The 22,522-nt window shown below is 35.4% G+C and overlaps 3 protein-coding genes across 5 annotated transcripts; 1 reads left to right on the forward strand and 2 right to left on the reverse strand.

Moving 5' to 3' along the window:
• Positions 1-309: 309 nt before the first annotated feature.
• LOC123195541 (protein NRT1/ PTR FAMILY 5.8) lies at positions 310-5,029 on the reverse strand. 2 transcript variants are annotated; one of them, XM_044609315.1, is made up of 5 exons: positions 4,631-5,028; positions 4,509-4,546; positions 4,197-4,414; positions 1,707-2,221; positions 310-1,223 (listed from the first exon to the last, which is right to left on the reverse strand). In XM_044609315.1, exons 3-5 carry the CDS (start codon positions 4,410-4,412, stop codon positions 401-403), a joined length of 1,554 nt encoding a protein of 517 aa, XP_044465250.1. In that variant the 5' UTR covers positions 4,413-4,414; positions 4,509-4,546; positions 4,631-5,028; the 3' UTR covers positions 310-400. The 2 variants fall into 2 exon arrangements, with proteins under 2 accessions (XP_044465250.1, XP_044465249.1); XM_044609314.1 differs by having other exon boundaries at positions 4,509-5,029.
• Positions 5,030-11,860: 6,831 nt separating this feature from the next.
• On the forward strand, positions 11,861-15,263 carry LOC123195542 (probable zinc transporter protein DDB_G0282067). Its single transcript, XM_044609316.1, has one exon. The coding sequence runs from the start codon at positions 12,042-12,044 to the stop codon at positions 14,781-14,783; it is 2,742 nt and encodes a 913-aa protein (XP_044465251.1). The 5' UTR covers positions 11,861-12,041; the 3' UTR covers positions 14,784-15,263.
• Positions 15,264-16,858: 1,595 nt separating this feature from the next.
• LOC123195543 (alpha-mannosidase 2) lies at positions 16,859-22,302 on the reverse strand. Of its 2 annotated transcripts, XM_044609318.1 has the most exons (4): positions 21,628-22,302; positions 21,125-21,274; positions 20,966-20,998; positions 16,859-20,065 (listed from the first exon to the last, which is right to left on the reverse strand). In XM_044609318.1, exons 1-4 carry the CDS (start codon positions 22,186-22,188, stop codon positions 17,330-17,332), a joined length of 3,480 nt encoding a protein of 1,159 aa, XP_044465253.1. In that variant the 5' UTR covers positions 22,189-22,302; the 3' UTR covers positions 16,859-17,329. The 2 variants fall into 2 exon arrangements, with proteins under 2 accessions (XP_044465253.1, XP_044465254.1); XM_044609319.1 differs by lacking the exons at positions 20,966-20,998; positions 21,628-22,302 and adding an exon at positions 20,848-20,965 and having other exon boundaries at positions 21,125-21,260.
• Positions 22,303-22,522: the final 220 nt, after the last annotated feature.

Here is a 22,522-nt window from a genome sequence, read left to right on the forward strand (position 1 = left end):
CCAAAAAACATCTAAAATGAATCAACGAATCTAGACATACTTGAGTTTTGTGTTAACAGTGAAGTGTCACAGAGTTAGTGGAAACAAAAGAATTTAATCAAAATAGAGTAAATCAAAGTGACATCTATCACATAGAGATGGAGGCGACAATGAGCAAGTACGATGTCACAAATAGAACTGTAATAAAAGAGATAGTTGATAGCAGCAGTTTAGGGTGACATCACCAGTAAAAGAACAGTCTTGCCTATTTATATATTTTTAGTTTTTTTAATTATTATTCATAAAAGTTTAATAAATTCTTGGAAGGAGTAAAACGCAAATAGTAATTCGACCTTCATATTTGTAGCAAAAACAAGCAATACCATAAACAGTAGCCTGTCAAACCCGAAAACATGCGAGTTCATTTACAGTTGTTAGAATCCGAACCACGCCCAGTCCTATAAAATTTGCAGAAGATTACATATAACATCAAACTCAAAGCACTGGCCAAAGCTAGAACCCAGTAGAATTTATCCAGTCGAGCTTCTTTCATATCATCCGAAAACCAGCTGTGTCCCCCTCTTGAACTCGACAGAACTTCAATGACAGAGATCAACAACGCACTCATGAAACTCCCCACCCCGAAAACACTTGTATATAAAGCAAACGCCGTCGTTCTCATCCTCACCGGTACTTCATTATAGAAGAACTCTTGCATCCCCACCACTGTAAAAATGTCTGAAATCCCTAACAAAATGTATTGAGGCAACAACCAGAAAATGCTTAGAGGCTTTCCCATTTGCTTGCTCAATTGTAGCCTCTTTGTTTCCACTACTGCGGCGATCGCCATTGCTATGATGGAAAGAAACATCCCTACGCCCATTCTCTGCATTACGTTGATACCTTTTTCGTTTCGGATGATGGTCTGCGTGATTGGGATCAAAACGGTGTCGTATAATGGCGTGAGAAGTATTATGGAGAATGTGATTGCGCTTTGAAGTGTTGCCGGCGGGATCTTGAAGTTGCTGCCGATGTTTCTCTCCATTGTCATGCCCTGTTTAGTGAAAAATGTAGCCGGCTGTTGGAAAATTACCGCAAACATGAGCAGCATTATCCATACGGGCAGAAGTCGAATTACTTCTTTTGCATTTCGGAGAAGATGGTTGCCGTTTGTGGGATTCTCCAGGTCAACCAAGTCCTCATTGCTGCCCAAATTTTGAGGGCACAGTGGTTTTTCCTGAAGCCTGACATGAAATTTAAGTAAAATTTATTATCAGATATCTTGTACAGTTTTACAAGGTGATTTATAAAGCCGGCTTGAAAAGAGTGATGGATTTCGGCCGAAATTATTTGAGATTGAAAATGAGTTTGGTGTGGATGAATTTTAAACAAGTTTAATTCAAATAAATTTAAGTTTAAATTTTAATTTGTTGAGTGTATGAGTCAAAAACTTTTTGATATAAATCGACTGAAGTAATATCGTTTTAATCGATATACTTCAAAATGATGTTATTTTTATATTGAATTGAGTTTAAAACTTATTTCGAATTTGAATTTAAACAAAACTCAAATTCAGTTTTTTTAAGATGAATCTAACTTAAACAACTTTAAATCGAATTTGAATTTGGATTCGAATTTAATTTTACTCAAATTGAGCCAAACTCAATGTTAGATAAATTCAAGTGTAGTTAAGTTTAGATATGATTGACTAAAGAATATATACTTACTGTAGCTCCACGCCATCAGGTTTCTCAATTGCCAAGGCGGACTTGCTACCCATCACTTTTGATGCAGCTGCTTTAATAGCTTGAATGATGTTGAGAAAAGGATTGCCTTGAATATGTTCCTCTGATTTGTTTGCATATATCCGACCTCCAAATGATAAAAATACCATTGATGTAACCATGGCGACTGTGGGGATGGCGAATCCGAGAACCCAGCCAAAGGTATCTTGAATGTAGGACATGACAGTGACACCCAAAAGGCTGCCGCTGCAGACTCCGAAATACCACCATTTGAAGAACAAACTCTTCATTCCTGAATTCTGATCGTCTTTGCTGCTGGGCAATTCTTCGTCACCATTGTCTAGTTGGTCTGCTCCAAATGCTTGCAACGATGGATTGTATCCACCTTGGCCTAGAGAAATCAAACAGAGGGACCAAAAGAGGAAGGAAGAAGAGCTTGTGCTATTTGAACGAGACCATGACGAAGTAAATGCTGTAGATGTCAATGCCACAAGGCCCTAGAAAGAATGTGAATTTAAAATTTTTTGAGTAAAAACAACTTAAACAGAGCATTAAGCACACCAAAAGAAAATTCATTTCTGCTAAAGGCACTTAAATCTCAAGAAAGTTCTTCTCTGGTAAAGATACTTTATATCCCAAGAAAGTTTGTAGTAACAGAGTACATTAATATGGTACCTCAAATTAATGCATTAATGACATATAAATATTATATGGACTCATATATCTCCATTTTTTATCAATGTTATATATAAATAACACTATTACAAGAGATAATGAGGATGAAGTTATTAAATAAGATACCCATGTGAAGATGGGTTAGGATACTAGCTAGGTGAGCTGACTTTTAAGCTTTCTTGTAAAGAACGTAGGATGAAGGTTGTATCTAAGGGAAAAAAACAAATTGGAAGGATAAAATTTTAGTATATGTTAAAAAATTAAAATAACATTGTTTTTCCTATAACAAGTATCTTTATGCTCCATTAACATTATTCTAATAAAGTTTATAGGAAAAAAGGACTATTTCCCACCTAAATTTTAGGTCATTCTCAAATCTACATCCACGGGAGATAAAAAACCCTAATTCCCACCCATAGCCAAACTTCTATTAATTTTTTCTATTAAAGAAAGAGATAAAGTTTATTACTCACCTTCCCCCAAATTTTAGAAACTAACATTTCACTTTTATCTAAAGTTTTTAAATTTTGAAAAATAACATTTTCACCCCCAAACCTAGTGTTTCCATATTTTTTAAAACTCAGTTGTCCTCCATAACTTTCAAAAATAGCAGTTTTAACCCCATTCTTCAACTTCATCTTCCGATGTCGTCTCTAACCTTCTCCTTCTCTTGGTGCAACGGCGGTGGTGCGATGAACAGATCTCCGTCTCCTCGTCGCACGGTGCGACGAAGAGATGGAGATCTCTTTGTCACACACCACTGTGTGATGAAGAAATCTCTCTTCGTCGCACCATCTAGATGATGAAGGACGATGCTTCATTGTCCTTTGTCGCTCGTCTCATCGTCCAGACACGACGACGAAGGACGATGAAACGTCATCCTTCGTCTGTTCTTTCAGATCTGGACAACGTTTCGTCATCCAAATCTGGGCGACGAAGGATTATCTCTCGTCGTCCTTTGCAATTGGAGATGGGAGATTGGTGGAATGCGTCGACCATTGGTGGTGGCCGGAGAAGGAAGTACACCCTAGGGGTGAAATCTAAACTTTTCAGACTTTGAGGATGGGTTGAGGTGTTAGTTTTTAAAACCTGGAGGGGGAAATGATAAAATTTTAAAGTTTTAAAGTTTATAAGTAAAATAACAATTTTACCCTGTCTCTAATTGAAATTTTGGACGGTAGTTTGGTCATGGATAGAAATTGAGGTTTTTCATCTCCCATAGGTGTAGATTTGAGAATCACCTAAAATTTGGGTGGGAAATAGTCCTTTTCCCAAGTTTATATAGACTATTTTAAAGGGTCTCAGGAGATTTAATCGAACGAAACATATAATAAAATTACTAGACTTGACAAAGCACTACTTAAAATTTCAATTAAAAATACATCTAAACAATACCGACGGATTTTAACATCATTTTCATCGTAGTCCCATAAAATTTCAATTTAGTGGAGTGTGGGACATAACAAGAAAGTGCGGTTGTATATAGTGACATTTATGGTCGGAAAATTCTAGCCACAGTTGTTAATTTAAACTTTAAAGCAATATTTCTGAATGATCTTCCAAGACTTGACCATCAAATTTTGCCGGGCACTCAAACTAACATTTTCTGCAAAGAATGTTATTGATCAATGACTAGACTTACTCTATGTTGCCATTAATCTATAAAAAAGTACCCCCACCGACCCATGCAAAGGAAAATGACCTACTGTTGGTGAGAATTATTTTTATAGAAGCGTATAAACTTACAAAATATGCAGCGATCCCCAAGAAAATGAAGAATATGAAGTGTATACTCACAATAACATAGATGAAAGAGAAGGCAAGTATGGTGGAGTATCGATCCCAATAAGAGTCAGCAAGGGGTGCCACTAACAACGGCATAATGAAAGTGAAACCACACCATCTGTTGACAGTCTTGGCTGCGGAAGAGTTGCTCATTTTGACAACATCTGTGAGGTAAGTTACCAGATTTGATGCCACCCCTTTGAATGCAAACCTCTCTTTACCAGCCATCACTATAATACATCAGCACAGAAACATAAGGTTTTCTATCCAGAACTCCCGAACCAAGGCATGTATTAGTTAAGACAGATGGAAGAATAATTTTACCTATAAGCAAGACACATGATTTGCTGAGCTCCTTATGTCTGTGTCCTCCAGCCATTAGAAAGAAATATCAGATTACTGGGAAGTTATAAGTTTGAGATTATAGCTAGAGAGAAAGGAGTAACCAGCATAAGTTGTTGTCTGAGCTATCACAATCTGATAAACCTATTCACCACAAAGTTTCAGCCACCTCCACCAGCAAAAATTTCCTCTCAACTTGATGATTGGGTCCTTTGCCAGTCAAAAGATTTGGATTTTGCGTCGAAGTGGAGCACTAGACAATTCCTAAAGCTATTCTGTTGTTCACAGTATAATTAGTATAATTTAAGAAGATAAAGTTTACATAAAGTTAAAGCCCTCGCACTCTCATCAGTTGGAAATGTTGTCACGGAGATGTTATCGAGGAGCAAAGAGTGTCGACATGCATGGATCTTTCATGTGTCAGTTTGAGATATATATCTCATACCTGTCACTTATATAGTTGGCATGTTGCATCTTTTTGACACGTTGGACGACCACTTCTGTGCCACGTAAGCACTGAAGGATTCTCCCTGTAGGAAATGCAAGAGTGAAATGGTACATGTATGTGTATATATATGTATATATATGGACTCTAATCATTGAATCAGAGAATCTGTCAACAGGACAAACTGTATTACATATATATTTACTTAAAAAATTATTGGATAACAATGATTAGGAAAGTAAATGGATAAATTTATCAGATTCGATCAAATATCAGGTATATGATAAGAAAGATAATATTTCAAGTCTGCAATGTTTTTTATGCAATTTCGCGTGCTTAATTATATGAAGATTTAGATAAACAGCTTCTAAAACTGTAAAATTCAGATGATAATGCTATTAACCAGGAAATTAGTACTAAGAACAATCAACTTGTTTAGATCATACATGATTCATGAGGTTGATTTGTACTACAATCAATTGGTTTATGGATGAGATTTGGTGCTGGTTATTTTCTGCATAATTAGCAAAGCTATTTTTTGAAGGTTGTCGTTTCTACTTTACATAGAGCTAGTTTACATCCGATCCAAAATCATAATAGAAGTTGAAACTAACGCATAAAGCTAGAGCTTTTCTTGGCTTTATTTTGCGCAACGTTTGGTGACTACTTTTTACTACAGGACATAACTAGCAGAATACGTTGTGTTACGGTAAGCCAAGAATGGCACGCAGTTAACTGGGAAAAGGACAATTTCCCACACAGGTTTTGTTGAAATGACAATTATATATGCATGATAAATGAAAAATTCAAACACTTATTTAAAGTTTAATCTATTAGGACACACCCACATATTTTCTGTTAGGGTTAAGGGATAAATTCATTATTTTATCAGTAATATTAAAATAATTAAAATTTTATTTCATTTTTCCTATTTAATTTAGAAAACTAACATTCCCCCCCCCCTCCGCGGAATTAAGTTTTAAAAAATTCACTTTTTTTTCCTAAAATCTAGCCACTTTTTCTCCTTGAATATTCTTCCAGAGGTCATCATCTGAACGACGATCGTCGTCCAAATATGATGACCGTTATCCAGATCTGGACAACAAACATCATCTAAATCTGGACTACGCTTCATTGTGCAGGTCTTTGGACGATGGAGAGTCGTCTAGACTGGATGATGGAGAGTCGTCCATTCTAGAAGACGTTTCATCATCTAGACTAGACGACTCTCCATCATCCAGACCCTTGTCATCCAGAAAATGGACGATGCTCCGTCATCCAGTTAAGAAAAACTAGTGTCATTCAAATCTGGACAACCAACATCGTTTAGATCTGGACGACGCTCGTAGGTCGTCAATAGGTGGAGGAGGAGTGAAGAAAAATTAGGGATTTCGGGAGGGAGAAAGTCACTTTTCAAAGTTCAAGTATGAGGGGTTAAATGTTAATTTTTAAAATCTGAGAAAAAAATAAATAAAATAATATATTTTTTAATATTATTATTAAATAACGTTTTTATCCTTGTATTGAATAAAAATTTAATAATAATTTAAGAATAAATAAGTATTTAAATTTTTTATCTATCATAACCCTTTAATAACAGTTCAAGAATAGATAAATTGAACTAAAATTTGGGTGAAAATAGCCCTTTGCCCCAATTAACTGCTACAACGCCCAAGCAAGCGCACAATCTACGCACAGGGGACACACACAACCGCACAGACGTAAAGAAGAACACAAACATCGAAGTGGTAGCTGACAAGGATTGTCCTACGTGAAGGATATAATTACTTGTAATTGCTATTTCTCTGTTGGGTAGTTTCATATGGTGTCCAGAGATGACAAACGAACCCCTATCACTTATTGGTATTGTGGTTAGTGATATGGATATCACTTTCTTTAGCTTTATAATCACCACTACAAAAACAGAAGAAAAAATTTATGATTACCCAGAAGAATGGCAAACACGTTTCCCCCCGACTTTTCTCCCTCAATGGCCTTTATTCCTTCTGCTTACGCATTGCTTGTTTTTTATAACTTACATCAAACAGCTAAGCCAATTACATGCATAACACTGTACTGTTTAATATATGTTAGTGCTTCTTTATGACATAAGTTTTTCATCTTTTGTCTAAGGAATCATTCAAACCATCCCCACCTTATTCAACGAATAATATTCATCGAACTTCTCTGTTTAGAGTCAATAAGATTTCTCGAATAAAAGGTTTCTTCAATTTTCAATAGAACTCTCAAATGAATTTCGGATCTGTGGTACTGTAATTAATTTCTTGACGTGAAGTACTTCAAAAATATGCATGTTTCATATGTGGAATCCACCAAGCTTACGTATTTTCTCCAAATTTGTGAGTAATATGATTATTCATTGCTAATGCCTAATTAAATATTGTTTGAAACTAAGACATTAATTCTCTGCCTAACCCAAATTTCATTTAGGTTCTTTTTCACAACCTAATATTCTTCTTTTCAAATGAATATCCTTTCAAGCTGTAACTCCCACCCAATTCTATCTTCTAATGACAAATCGATTCGATCAAAATGATAAACTTGAAACATTATCTTGTGAATTATTGGCTCTTTTGCTAATAATGGCACTCAACTCAAGAAATTGTACGTCTCCTCAGATCTTTTTGTGTTTGTTCTATTTCCTCACTCAACTTCTATGTTAATTAGGCCCACAAGTGATAATTACAGTCACATTAACGTCTGCCATCTTCAAACTCTAGTCAGACTGATCAGAGAACAAGGTAGAGCAATGGAAAATTATAAAGAGAAATCATAATTAATGCAATAGAATTGTGTTAATAAATGATAAACAACTGCTAATTAAGTGAAGTTTTTGCATTTACATACCTGGAAATGCGTCAGAATCCTCGAAATAACATCAGGAAATTTATCTCCAATGGTGGAAGATTTGACTTGCTAGATTTGTTAAGAGAATTAAACAAGTATTTAAAATATATTTGTTTGCATTTGAAATTTGAACGAACACAGAGTAGAGATTAATTATATTAATTAGTTCCACTTGAGACGGGACCTGAAATCCGAATAACAGATCGCGCGATTTGTTGAGTACCTTTAGAAAGACTCTTGCGTTTTGGAAAGTTTCAAATAGAGGTGGATACTGGATACAAACAGGGGCAAATCCTAACAACTATTAATTTAAGTTTGATTTGAATAAAAAATATTTAATTTGAGTTTAACTCAAGATCGTCGAGCTAAAAGGGTAGCTTGAGTTCGATTTGAAAATGATTCGACTCAATTTAATACTAGTTCAATTTGAATCAATGGTTCGAATTTATAGTTTAGTTTGTTTCAAATCGATGACTTAAATTTATGATTTATATTTATAATTTCATTTCATAAATTATTAATAAAAAGATATTATTTTATTTAAATAATATACAAAATTATATATTAAAAATATGAATTCTAGTCAAATTAAACCACAAATAAATTTAAATTATAAATTCAAATTGATCTAAGGATTATAAACCATAAATTCAAACTGATTTAAACCCTAAATTCATATTATTAATTAAAATTATAAATTTGAATTAAATTAAATTAACATTTCTTAACTTTAGTTTAACTCAATATGGAAAATGAATCTAATTTTTTATATTAAAATTTAAATTAAATAAATTTGAGAACCAATTCGGATCCACCGAACCTGACTCCGGTTGATGTCAGTGGCTTAATCCTGCTCTGCTGGAATCTGAATCCCCATTGACACAAAGGGATCCACTAAACATAGAGAAGACAAATGACACGGTGAAGAGAAATCAAAATACGCCGAGCAAAGTATTCGGATTCGGTAATCTTTAGATTATATTTCCGAGAATTAATTCCCGAATAGTGACGCCAGGATAAAGAGAGTAAATTCCAGATAATAATAATGTGTAAAATCTAAGCATGTTAAGAAAATACCCTTAGCAAATGACCGACATCAAATAAGATAAATTTTCGTTTTGATAATTGGTTATATAATTATTAAATAAATTAAATATTTAATTTTAATATATTATTAAAAAATATTTGAATTTATATTTTTTATACATAAAATCTTTAAAAAAGATTTCAATTATGTTTTCTTATATATGGAGACATTTTTTTCTCACTCAAATAATCTCTTAGGAGGCATTTAATATGAATAATATTTTATTATAAAAATTGAAATATTATCTTAAAGATAAATTATTTAAAAAATTATAGATATAAATAATTATTATATTTGATAAAATTCAATAGATATAAATAATCATTATATTTGGTTAAATATAATAAAAGAATGTTAATAAATTATTTTACTTAAATACATTTGATTATAATTATTTTAAAATATTTTTATATTACTATATTAATTAAAAATAAGATTATTTTTATTCTAAAAAATTAATAAATAAAAATATAATTATAATAAAATTAAAATTATTTTGATAATCCAAAGTGATAATTAAATTAATATATATATTACTTAATATATTATTATTGATAATAATTATTATAATTTTTAATTATTAATAAATTAAATAATATAATATAAATTATAAATTATAAAGATAATTTTAGTAAACGGAAACCAAACAAACAACCCTGGGAGCAAGTTAAAGTGACAGTGTCCTTTTCAGGATTCTCTATCGATTTGATTCCGCTTTGGTGTTGTGTGCTGTACTATAGGACCGGACCGGACTGGATAATGAATATTTTAACAAGTTATAAGGGGCCCAAAAAAACAAAAAGTTTGTAACAAAAGTATAGACCTGATACAATATAAAGGGCCCAATAATAAGTATAGACTTATAAATTTCAAGGCTTAATAAAAAAAAAAATTACCTGAGAGAGGCCCAATCCTCCCCTTGCCCGTTCGTAGGTCCATCACTGTTTAAACGGTATATTCCTCACCTTTGTCCCGTCCCCAAACTGAGATCATAAAATTCTATAAGAGGTTGTATATAATTTCGTTAATACAATATATAGTAACACTTGTCTCAAAAATGTTAAGCTGAATAATGTGTAATTTTGCGTAGTAGTGAGATGTAAGGGGAACTTTGATAAATGAGAGTGTACGAAGACTTAGGTTGGTGCCAAGACTTTTATAAAGTTTAGCATAGTATTATATTATTTTTTCATAGAATTTTATAAAGTTTTAATAATATTGGGCTTGTTAAAGCTTGGACGGGGTTTATTGTAGCCATAGCTCGGTCAAAGTATGCCACCGGCGTTATTTTCTAAGTCCAAATATTAATAAAATCTTAAAATATGATCCTTAGTTATTTTCTTATTCTCTATTCAATTTAGTCTGACTTTTATTTATCAATAAAATTATGTGTATTTATTTTTATACATAATTTATGTACACAGATGAGGTGTTATCATGTGATTGGATATTTCTTTATCATATAATGACATATATTTTAAAATCACTTAATTATATGATGACACATCACTATATATATAAATTATGTATCAAAAATAGATACACATAGTATTACTCTTTATTTATATGGTCATGGTAAAAGGTCGGATTAGTTTGTAATCTAAACCTGTCCTGTTTTAGCATGACCTCTTGTGTAATTTTCTACAGGTCATGTCCAGTCCATAGGCTAAGCATGTTATATTAATATTCAACCGACGAGATGAAAAGGGTCTGACATTTACACCCTTAACATTATACATCACAACCCTCCTGTTTTAAATTCTTATTGTGAGCCCTCCAATTTGATGTTTAGATTTTTTTCAAGACACCACTAAATATGTTTATGAAAATCACTATACCGCTTATATTCTTAAATCTTTCACTCATCTCCCAATTTGAAGTTTAATGTCATCGTTTGAAAGTTTAGTAGGAACTCTAAACTTCATTTATCGATTAACTTTTGAATTTCTTATCAATACTCTTAAAATCCCCATATAAATTACGATTAATCCTTTAAATTATTAAATTTTATACTTACATTCGTATTAAATTTTACTTTAGAGAGTTTAGCTTGAATGCTAAGTATTTGCATTTTCAATTTCTGACAACAAAATGATCAATATTTTCCTATTTTTCTAACAATACAATAAGACATCTAATATAAATGAGAAAACAAGCAAATATTGATCCTCTCTAATCTATTTAACAATCTTTTGAGACCTTAGTTTGTTTGTTTGAAGAAAATTGCATTTATTATTATTTAGAGTTTTATTAGGGAGATTTGGCACGAGGGTATAATAATATTTAATAAAGTCATTTGGCCATAGTTTGGTTCAATAAAAGTTCTATTTAACAATCTTTCTTGGCCGAATTTGTGCCTTTAGCGTGAGGATTTTGGACATTAATTTCTTTGTTTGAAGAGAGTTGGATTTAATTATGGTTATGTTTGAAACAAATTTATTCGAATTTAAATTTGAGTTTGGTTTAAATAAATCTTAAATGAGTTCAGCTCAAATAAATTAGAATATAAAAGTTTAATATTTTTAAACTCGAATTTTAAAGTGTTCAACTCATCAAACTTGTAAACTTAAAAAATTTGATAGAAAATAATATCGTTTTAATTAATATGTATTAAAACAATATTGTTTTAATAATGAGTTAAACTAAAAACTTGATTCGACTCTTTTGAAATGAATCAAACTCAAATTTGAGTTCAGTTTTATACAAATTAAATTGTGTTTAAATTTGATTCAATTTGAATTTAACTTTATATTTAATAATGTTTAAAATTTTGGTACGGAGATTAGAAACGAAGATAAATTAGTATTTAAGAAAGTCATTCCAACACAAGTTGGTAATTTATTGTAACCCCCTCAAGATCATTTTTCCTTCCTATTAACCCCGTTAATTTTTGACAACTTGAAAACAGTTAACGTAGACCAAGGTAAGAATCAAGCTTTTCCGCAAGGAAGACATCGAACGGTAGAAATTTCACAAATAGCTTGACTTCAACGATCCATCTCAGCCGACGAAAAGTCTGCCGTGGCCGCTGGTGACTCGAAGGCAGTCTCCGCTCCCTGCGGATATTTAAACTAAAACCCAGGCTGACTCCACACTAATTGATCTCTCTTTCACCATGGCCGATCACACCCACGAACGCCACAACCGTCCCTATCGTCTTTCTGTCCCTCCGCGCCCCGCCGCCGCCGCCTTCAACACCACAGCCATCACACCCACCGCTCGGTACCCTCCATTTTCGCTCCCTTCGTCCACCCCAGCAGCAACCCCGTCGAAACACCGGTCCCTTTCGTTTACCTCCAAATCCTCCAACAAATCTTCACTTTCCTTTCTCTTTCTCATTCTGTTTTCTCTTCGGTCTCTCTACTCTCTCCTCCCTTTTCTTCGCTCTTCCCCTTCATTCTCTCTTTTCCCTTTCACTTTCCTCGTCTCTCTTCTCTCCTTCCTTCTCTCGCTTTCTTTCTCAATATTCTCTTCTCCCTCCTCAAAACAGTACCGTTTCAGTCTTTCTTTAAAACAAAATCAATCCCTTTTATCTTTGTCGCTAATCTCGCCCGCTGAGAATAAATTTCTGTTTACCAAATCATTTATTTTGGCGCTTGTGTTTCTGCTCAGATTTCAGGCTCTTAGATACTGTGGCACAGCGGCAATGATCTTGGCTGAATTGTCTGGTAAGTTTATCGGACGGTTTCTAGCTGAGGTTAGGAAAAATCAGAGTTTGAATGCTTTGAGTAAGTTCTCTACATTGCGCGGGTTTTTGTGTTTGTTTCTTGGGCTATTTTTGTTATCAAGTAGTTGGGATCGGGTTGAATGTTTCCCGTTTCCAAGTTCTTTAAGGGTTTCATCTGTGATTTACGGAGAGAATTGTGTCAGAGTTTGGCCAATGTTGTTGCCGTTTTTAGCTGGGTTTTTAGGGTGCTATGAGAGAGTTTCAATGAATTGGGGAACAATTAGGCAACTGAATCGTAAACAGGTTAGGTTAATTTCATTGTTCTACACAACAATTTTGCTTTTTATTCCTGCGGCTGTGAGTTGGATTGTTTTTGAGAAGGATGGTGAAGATGTTTCCATTGCAAATTTAGCTTGGCCGTTGGCCAATACTGTTGTGTTTGGAGTGCTTTTGAGTGAGAATTATAGTGAGGAGAAGCTAGTGAGTTCTACGGATTTTCAAAGAGAGTTTCTGGTTACCTCTGTTTGTACTGTTGTATTGGAGTTGTTTTATTATCCTGAGCTCTCGCTTTTTGGATTGGTGATGTGTCTATTGTTATTGTATGTTTCTATTAGAGAATTGGACTGTTTTCATTTAAATGATCTTCAATTGGGGCTTGAATCTTCAGAGTCATTTAGTTCATTGATTATGAAGCCTATCCACCACATTTTGAGTGAGAGGAAATCTCGTAAGATTGCACTTTTCCTTTTGATTAATACTGGTTACATGGTTCTTGAATTTGTTGCTGGGTTCATGAGTAACAGTCTTGGATTGATATCAGATGCATGTCATATGCTGTTTGATTGTGCTGCATTGGCAATTGGGTTATATGCTTCATATATATCGCGTTTGCCTGCAAATAATCAGTTTAATTATGGCCGGGGGAGATTTGAAGTTCTGTCAGGATATGTTAATGCTGTCTTCCTTGTTTTGGTTGGGGCATTAATTGTCTTAGAGTCATTAGAGAGGATATTGGATCCTCAGGAGATATCAACTGATAGTTTGTTGATTGTTTCAATTGGAGGGCTTGTTGTGAATGTAATCGGTTTGATTTTCTTTCATGAGGAGCACCATCATGCTCATGGTGGCTCATGCTCACATTCTCATTCCCATTCCCAATCCCAATCCCACTCTCATCAGGATCACCAACATTCACATGACCATGAAGGTCATGGCAAGCATCAGGACTGTATATCTATCTCCCATGGAATTCCTGAAAAATGTTGTTCTGTCAGTGATGATCATCATGGCAACTTTCATGCCACTTACCATCAAGAGGCTACTTATAAGCAGGATCTGCCTCATGGACGTGCACATGAAGACCTTTTTCATCAACATAATCACCAAAATCATGCTCATGGACATGATCACCACGACCATTCTCACAGACATGACCACAACAACCATTCTCACGGACATGACCACCATGACCATTCTCATGGACATGAACACCACGATCATTCACATATATGTGACCACCATGATCATTCTCATGGACATGATCACCATGACCATTCTCACGGACATGATCACCATGACCATTCTCACGGACATGATCACCATGACCATTCTCACGGACATGACCACCATGACCTTTCTCATGGACTTGACTACCATGACCACCATGACCATCAAAGCTTGCTCCATATATCTTCAAGAAGTCTGCAGAGTCACTCTAATGAGGAACCACAAAAGCATCGCCACAAACACATTGACCACAATATGGAAGGAATCTTCTTGCATGTCCTGGCAGACACCATGGGAAGTGTTGGAGTTGTTATATCAACTCTTTTAATCAAGTACAAGGGATGGCTAGTTGCTGACCCTGCCTGCTCAATATTTATATCTGTCTTGATTATATCCTCAGTTATCCCCTTGCTCAGAAACTCTGCAGAACTTTTGCTTCAGAGAGTTCCTAGGGCTCATGAGCAGGATTTGAAAGAAGCTCTAAATAATGTTATGAAGTTAAAGGGGGTATGTGGCATTCAGAACCTGCATGTATGGAGCTTAACAAACACGGATGTGGTTGGGACATTTCATCTTCATGTCTCAAAGGAAACTGACAAGGCTTCTATAAAGGCACAAGTGTCTCACATATTGCATGATGCTGGAATCAAGGACTTGACTTTGCAGGTGGAATGTCTCAAGTAATTTATGTAGTAACTTCCGAAGTAGTGTCTGCCTTTAGAGAGTACCTGAGAAGAGCCTAGTTCATTGACCTTGAGGATTGAATTTGGTACTAATACATGCTCTCTTTTCAGCAGTCTCATGAGTTAGTTGAATTACACAGTTTCAGACCACTTAAAATGGCTTTTGCCAAGCACTAGTGGGATTCTGATGATTCTCTTGGCATGGAAGTTCAGCATGCATTAACCAGTCATGGAGGACACTTGTTTGCCCTTTCAATCATACAATGATGAATTATTTCGCTGTTGGTACTTGTGCAAACAGCAGACATGTGAAGAAACATGCGAAGGTTAACAAATTGCTTGGGGTATGAAACTTATTAATTTTATTAGGTATACTTGTATGATTTATATTTTTGGTTATTTTGATATCTTGACTGGCTATTGTATTGCTGTTGACTTATCAGTTTGAAGAAATCATATAGTTCTAATTTTTGTGTTTAAATTTCCTGGTGTTGAACAATAGTATTGTACACTCAATAGTATAATTTTGTTAATGCTTTCCAATATAGCAGAAATTTAAAAAAAAAAAAAAAAAAAGCTTTGAAGTCCCATTTGGTGCAGGATATATAGGGGAGAGCATAGTTCTAATCTGAGATGCTGAAAACGCTGACAAGCCAAAATATTTGTTTTAGCTTCCAGCCACCCTTTACTAGCAGTGACGACTTAAATGTTACAAGATTCGTATTTTCTCTCACATCTTCTCTTTAATCAATGATGGATTTTACCATAATGCATCAATCTTATTAGCTGACTAAAATTTGCGTGATTCAATGCAACTAGAACTGGATTCATATTCCATAGTATTTGGAGTACTTGAAAAATGAAAATGTAAACAATTGAGAGGATTTGTTAATTTCTTAAAACTTGGGGTGCTATTTGATCAAATTCCCAGTGTAATTGTCGAAGGTCACACAGCCAATGGCATCGGCATAACGCGGCCATAACGCTTCAGGCGAAGATACAACTGATTTAAGCCGAAGAATATTTGACCAGACATACAGAAAGTGTGCTGCTCAAGCTTGTTTTGATGCCTTCCTTTTTTTAGTCTTAACGGTACTTGAACACTTTCTCTTCCTTTTTACTTCACTGAAACTGCTTCCTGTGCTTCATCTTAACGAGACAAGGGATTGAAAGTTTCGGTTTGTGAAGTTGATAATTTTTTGTCCATGTTTTAAAATGCGTGCTCTCGCTGGTTACTGTGACTGCAATTGACTGGTACGGGGAAGTGGGGGATCCCACATCATTTATCCCAAGCTCAAAAGTAGAACTTCAGTGGGTGAGCAAATGGTTTGGGTCCTGCTGGCTTATAATTGTGCAGGAGAAGCCAGTACTGTGGAAGATTCTTCCAAACAAGAATCTTAACGTCAGTGTGCAGGAGGAGATCATGAAGCCTTCTAGTCAGCGTTTAACTTATTAATTCCAGAAATCAGAATTATACATTGAGTTAGAGTCCAATTGCAGGACATACTTCCAACCACAAGCTTTTTTATGTATTCCCTTTTTTCTCAATAAACAAAGAAACCTGACTTTGAGCCAAGATATCGTTTAAGACAAAATTAATCAGTTGAGGTAGTGGAAACCCTGAATATAGTGATTCACCTTATAATTATTACACTAATTAGGTCAAAAGTTTATATTGATACATCGCCTGTGAATCTCAGACCCAAGGCTTTATGTAATCCCATTTTGGCTTTCATTTGTATCCTAAAATTTTTCGGGTGAGACTGAAAAGTTTTCTGATTTAATGGTTTTGTTCATTTGGCTGCGTCTTGATGACTCTTCTTGAAGTTCGAGTAGATATGTGTACTATCGCTGTGAGAACAATATTGGTTTAAGATTATGTAAAATATTATGAATTTGTATACAACTGAAAAAAATTATTTTCCAAAATCCTAATTCACCAGTTCAAAAAATTAAGCTCCAGTTGCAAAGAATCTTCTGAAATTTCAAAGAGGAAAACTTCTCAAGAGGTTTAAAAAGTAATCTCTTCAACATAAACTGAATCTAAAAGCAGTTAACAGTCGATACAGGATGGAATACAGTAGAGAACTGATCACAATCTGAAATTTGTAATCCAAAACTTTTCTTGACGTGTATCTCAAAAGCAACAAATACAACACAAAAAAAATTAACATAGTACACAAGTATGAGTCAAAAACAAAAACTTTCTGTTTTCTGCAAATCTACAAGAGTAAAAATTGAACCTCATCCTGGTTTTCTTTCTATTATCTAATTAATAATATAAATTGCAGACTAAATGAAAAACTGGGTTATCTATTTCAGGTTGCTTCCTCAGCTAGGTACCACCGGACTGTTTCATTGACTTACACCCCTTTTACCACTTTCTGAGAGTATTTGACCTGCAATACTTGACCAGAGATTTCATGAAACAGAAGCAGATAGACATGTGAATCCTGATGGGATATGAATGTCACTCTTCTTTGCCTTTTGTTAACCCCACTTCATTAGCATCATTGAGAGCACAATTAATAAATTCCTAATCATCATTCACTGTTTTGGTCGCAACTCCAGCTTGTAAGCTTGTAATTCCATGGGTGAAATCATAACATGTCCCTCTTGAGTATTCTCACCTAACTGCTCAGGGTACCCAAGCACTCCCGTGTCATCGTTCATGAGATTTAAAGAAGTTGCCCTTGCATTTGATACTGTAAGATCCTTGAAAATGAAAAACAAATTTACAGGCTCATCAGAAACACTAATGCACTGTGATCTGCCCTTCCGACAGTACGAAGAATCCCAATCTCTCCTCTGAAAGATTAAAACAAACCTAGAGTCTCCAGGTACCTGCCAAGAATACTTTGATGGCCGGGGAACCTTAAAATTCACAATATGCAAGTCACAAGGCAAGGAAGCAGCTAGAGGAGAGAAGGATCTAGAGGGGGGCTGCACTGATAACTGTTGTGGCTTCTTGGCAACAAATCCATGTAACGGATAGTTCAAGTGAGCACCAACAAGATGCGACAGAAGAGAGGGCCTTAAGGGAAGTGGGTTGGAAATCGGATTTGAAGTGGAAGAAATGTTGGATTCAACAAGGATGTGAAAGATTACATTCATTGCACGGTTGTCCAACACTCCTTGCCCAAGACCACGACCATCATCTCTTACCAAACGTCGGTCAAGCATAATCTCCAACCATCCATCCTTGGGGCTTGCCACACCCAGTGACTGCCGAGTATGAACAGAAAATCGCTGACCATTGGAACCTTGCATGAATGCAAGTGAAGGCATAGGGTAGTAATTTCCCTGCAATGGGATTTTGTCATAGGTTTCTCTCCTGCTCATCTGAAAGCCATTTAAGTCAGAATAGAATGTCCTGCTATTATCAATATCAGTTTTGTACCTTACTATCAGCTCCTTGTCATTGAAATCATAACCAAGAAGCGCAACATGATATTCTTTCTCAATGACAAATTCCTGTATCGTATTATCTCCATTATAAATGCGAGTACTATGGGATATGGGGCTTTTCTCCCATTCAGTCCTTGGATAAGAGTATACTTCCTGCATCAAAGGGCCTTCAGAAATAATGATCAAGCCACCAGTTTTGATAATAGGCTGAACATCACCAATGGGTTTGAACAGGTAGGCCCCACTTTCCTGAGTAGAATACATACCAATTTCTTCGTGCACAAGATTTTGGGAGACATTTATATGGCTTACTTTCTGCAATAGCCCATGCTGGACATCAAAAGTGAGAATGTGATGTCTATTCTGGATTTCAGCCACATCACCTTCTAATTTTGAGCAAGCATAACGAGTGGGGCAAGAGAATGAATTGGACTTTGATGAGTACTTCAGTTTTGATGGTTTTGCTTTCTCACACCCAACAAAATCTTTAGCAATGTAATATATTTGCAACCCCATGGCAGGAATAGAAGCTTTCCAGTGAAGACGGTGTCTCCCAGTAAAGATTTTGTTCCTATCATGCTGCAATTCAGGAGACACCTGGCTTTGTACACAGGTCCAATTTGAGTCCAAAACAGTAACATCTGGCCTGTTAACAATAACCATTACAACCTCTTCCCTTTTTTGCTCCGAAGGATTAAAAAAGACCACGGATTGTGAGGTATCTTCATGAGCACTTATTGCTCTGTACATTGGCTGAGCATCATATCTATTTCTCACTTGTATTGGCTCGAACTGGGATACATTCTGATCAAATTTTTCACGCATTCCAATCAGTACTTCAATAGCTTTAGACATGAAAATCTGCAAATCCTGCAAAGAAGTATGCATCCGAGTTCCATAGTCCTGAACAACATGATCTTTTGCAGTACCGGTTACCCCATCATGATGCTGAAAAAGAGCTAAATTCCTCCTTGCTGCTGTCAGCTTGTAAGCGAAACCTGTTGGGTACCTCTCACAGTGTGGCTTTTGACAATAACCAAGCAACAAAGCGAACATTATTTCAGTTGCACGAAGAGTTTGCTCTAGCACCCGATCTACAGCCTTGAAGAAAGGTCTTGAAACATAATAGCCACTCCAGTAGTCCTGTTGTCTATCAGCATAAGTAAAGAAGTCACCCGACAGAGAAGGAAAACCTACAATCTGACTAGAGCCACCCTCACCAGGACTAGAATAATTTATTCTGTCAGCCTCCTCACGAAGTGTTTGAAAGTAGTCCTCCAAAGTACCAAATTTTGCTTCTGCGTTTAAACTGGGGTTTGAGTTGATATAATCAAACAACAGTTGGTAATTCTTAAACTGTGCTTCAGCTTCATCATTGGTGACGTAACGGAAATCATCTCCAAGAGGGATGAGAAGTGTATTTGTCCGGTACAACGTTGATTTCTTCCTATACTGATCCAAAAGTTTTAGTGCCCTCTCCTGCACATTTTCCTCCTTGATCTGAACTGGATGTTGTCCCCATGGACACCGTTCATAAGAAAATCCAAGCATTCGAGCAAAATCAAACTGACAACAGATAGCAGGCTCTGGTCCACAAGTATGCGGAACATCATATGAATAAAAGGGCATCATGTGCACAAAAATGTCAGTAGTTTCATCAGCATCCCAAGTTTGACGCCATACATATTCCAAATTTTTGTGCAAAGCAAGTTCTTTCTTCAGCTCATAGTGGGTTCGTTGAATAAGCATGTTTTCGAAACCCATACGACGGAGGAGATATGCCATTGTAGCCGAATAACCAAATGGATCAATTGCCCAAGAATTCTTAGGAATAAACCCAACGGTGTCATTCAACCACATGTTGCCTTCTGCAATCTGTTAAATGGATAACATTAAAATTCTAGATCTATTTGAGGAAATGTTTATCACAAGTTAGAAACCTAGACGATCATCAACATCGATACAAACAAAAGGATAGCTATCACATGTGATTATTGGTGTCAGTATGGTTGTGAGAGTATATGTGGATGTGTATGCTAGAGTGTCCAATAGCATCTTTTTACATTGCTTAGCCAAAAACATAAATCTATCTGTGGATTGGCTATAAATATCACAATTCAAATAACATATTGAAAAGGAGCTAAAGTATCAATTGAGACCTGAACCTCTAAAGACATCTGCATGACTGTAGCAAATGTAGAGCAAGATAGAATGAAAATTATTTACCACAGTATTTCACGTAAACCACCACAGAGGATTAGAAAACAAAATAATAGCCAATAGGTGTACAGAAAGAATACAAAATTGAATGATATCTTATTTTGAACAAAACAAAGTCTAAACCAATGGAGGCATGAAACCATACTAAAGAATGTTTCAAAAATGTGCTGCACCATGAAGAAAAGAGAAACTTCAACTTAGGCTTCAATCATAAATACTTTTCTTAGATATTTCAATTCAAATGCAAATCATTTAATTTTCTTCCCTTTGGACTCTTACATTTGCATTTTGACCTTTCACAAAAAATTAAAATCACAAGAGAAGTGTCTCAAATGCTATAATGAAATTAAAAAAGCCATTTAATATTAATTAATAATAGCACCATAACCTCATTGCCTCAATAAATTATGAACTAAATGCACTACATAGCCACTCACTTCAAAACATTGAAAATGAAAGAGCATCCAACCAATGAATTGAAGCTGCATGTTCATCATTTAACCAAGGTAGATATTCATCTCTAAAAGCTCTTTAAGGAGCACTTTAAGTTCATACCTGCTCGATGATAGCAAAATAATGTGAATTAGCCTACAATAAGAGAAACCAGCAATTTGTCAATTCAAACCTCTATAGAGAGACATTATTTAAAAAAAACCTTCATTTTCTCTGAGCAGTAAGTGAACTTTTTTATTCCTACTACGGGAATATTTTTACCTCGTCATTCATAACCCAGCCACCACCAACAATTTCCAACTGTCCATTTCTCACTAAATTGGTAAAAGATTCTCTTTGGCTTTCTGTAGAATCCCTCCACCACCTCTCCAGATAAGACATCTCTTCCCATATAAACTTTCGTCGAGCATCCTGCAAATCGCATATTCAAACAATTATTATCATTTTTAAAGCTATAGTACTCCTAAAACATAAACACAAACTCAACTTCATTAGTTTTCCCAAAGTTAATAATTATACACCATAAATTCTCTCTTACAGACATCCAGACCTTAAATCAGAATGGTTAAAAGAAATAAAATTTGCAATTTCCAATCGACTTCCCAAAAAAGAGTTTTGGAAAAAATTTCCTTTTGATGAACAACTTTTTAGGAGTTCAAGTCAGGAATTCTTTTCTAATACAACAGCAACCCAAATTAATCCAAACACATCAAAAGCTCCATAAACAACAGATTTGAAGAAATGCCCGCCAAAAAATGGATTACCTTTGATAAAGCGTGAACAATGGTGTCAAGTATATGCTTAGATTGGCGTTCATAGTACTCTTCAACAGTGAGCTTCCAACCAGGATCGTTATGCGAGTGAGGCACCACAAAGATTTTCAATTTCTCACTGTCCCACTCATCACCTCTGTATTTAACCACCCAACCTTGCTTCCAAGGACCGCCATCTTCATCCAAAAACTGAATCTTGTCATACAAACCCTTAGTAGTTATATCAGCTCTGGCCCCGGAAACAGAACCATTTTGAGGATTCCGATTAAAGGGCTTTCTGGGTCGGGCGAGACGAGTAGAGGGTTTGGATTTGAAGTGGGTAGAAATGGGTTTGGGGACGCCAAAGAAGAAGATGGTCAAGAGGAGGAAAAGAAGAGATAGTGAAAGAGCGATGGTGAAGAAATGCGTGAAAAGGAAGTTGATCAGGGCCGCCCGTTTACGTGACTTTCTGGAGGAGATTTTAGATTTAGGGGTGGAAGTTGAAGGGAGAAGCGAGCGAGCCCACCTGGAGGTTCCACGGCGAGTGTTGGAGATGTAGGAAGAGATGGGCATGGCTGAGTTGGTGGATGAGTTTCTTCAGGATTGTTGGAGAAGATAGAGTGATCGGACCTGTCAATGTAAAGCTCTCAACCCCTCAAAGTGTGGTTTGGTTCGCCAAGTTGTGAGTCAATTGTCAATTTTTTATCATTAAATTTTTTCCAATCGTAATTAATTTATTAAAGGTCAAAAAAAATTTTCCACCCAAGTTTGCTGCAATCTTTGTCATCCATTAAATTTTAAAAAGTCAAATGTCCCCCCTTTCTCCATTTTTTTTATATTTTATATGATTCCTTTTTATGTTCTTTTTATTTTTCTTTCTCTATATTTTTTCTATTTTCCTTTTAAG

The sequence above is a fragment of the Mangifera indica genome, chromosome 14 (genome assembly GCF_011075055.1).
Source record: "Mangifera indica cultivar Alphonso chromosome 14, CATAS_Mindica_2.1, whole genome shotgun sequence".
NCBI lineage: Eukaryota > Viridiplantae > Streptophyta > Magnoliopsida > Sapindales > Anacardiaceae > Mangifera > Mangifera indica.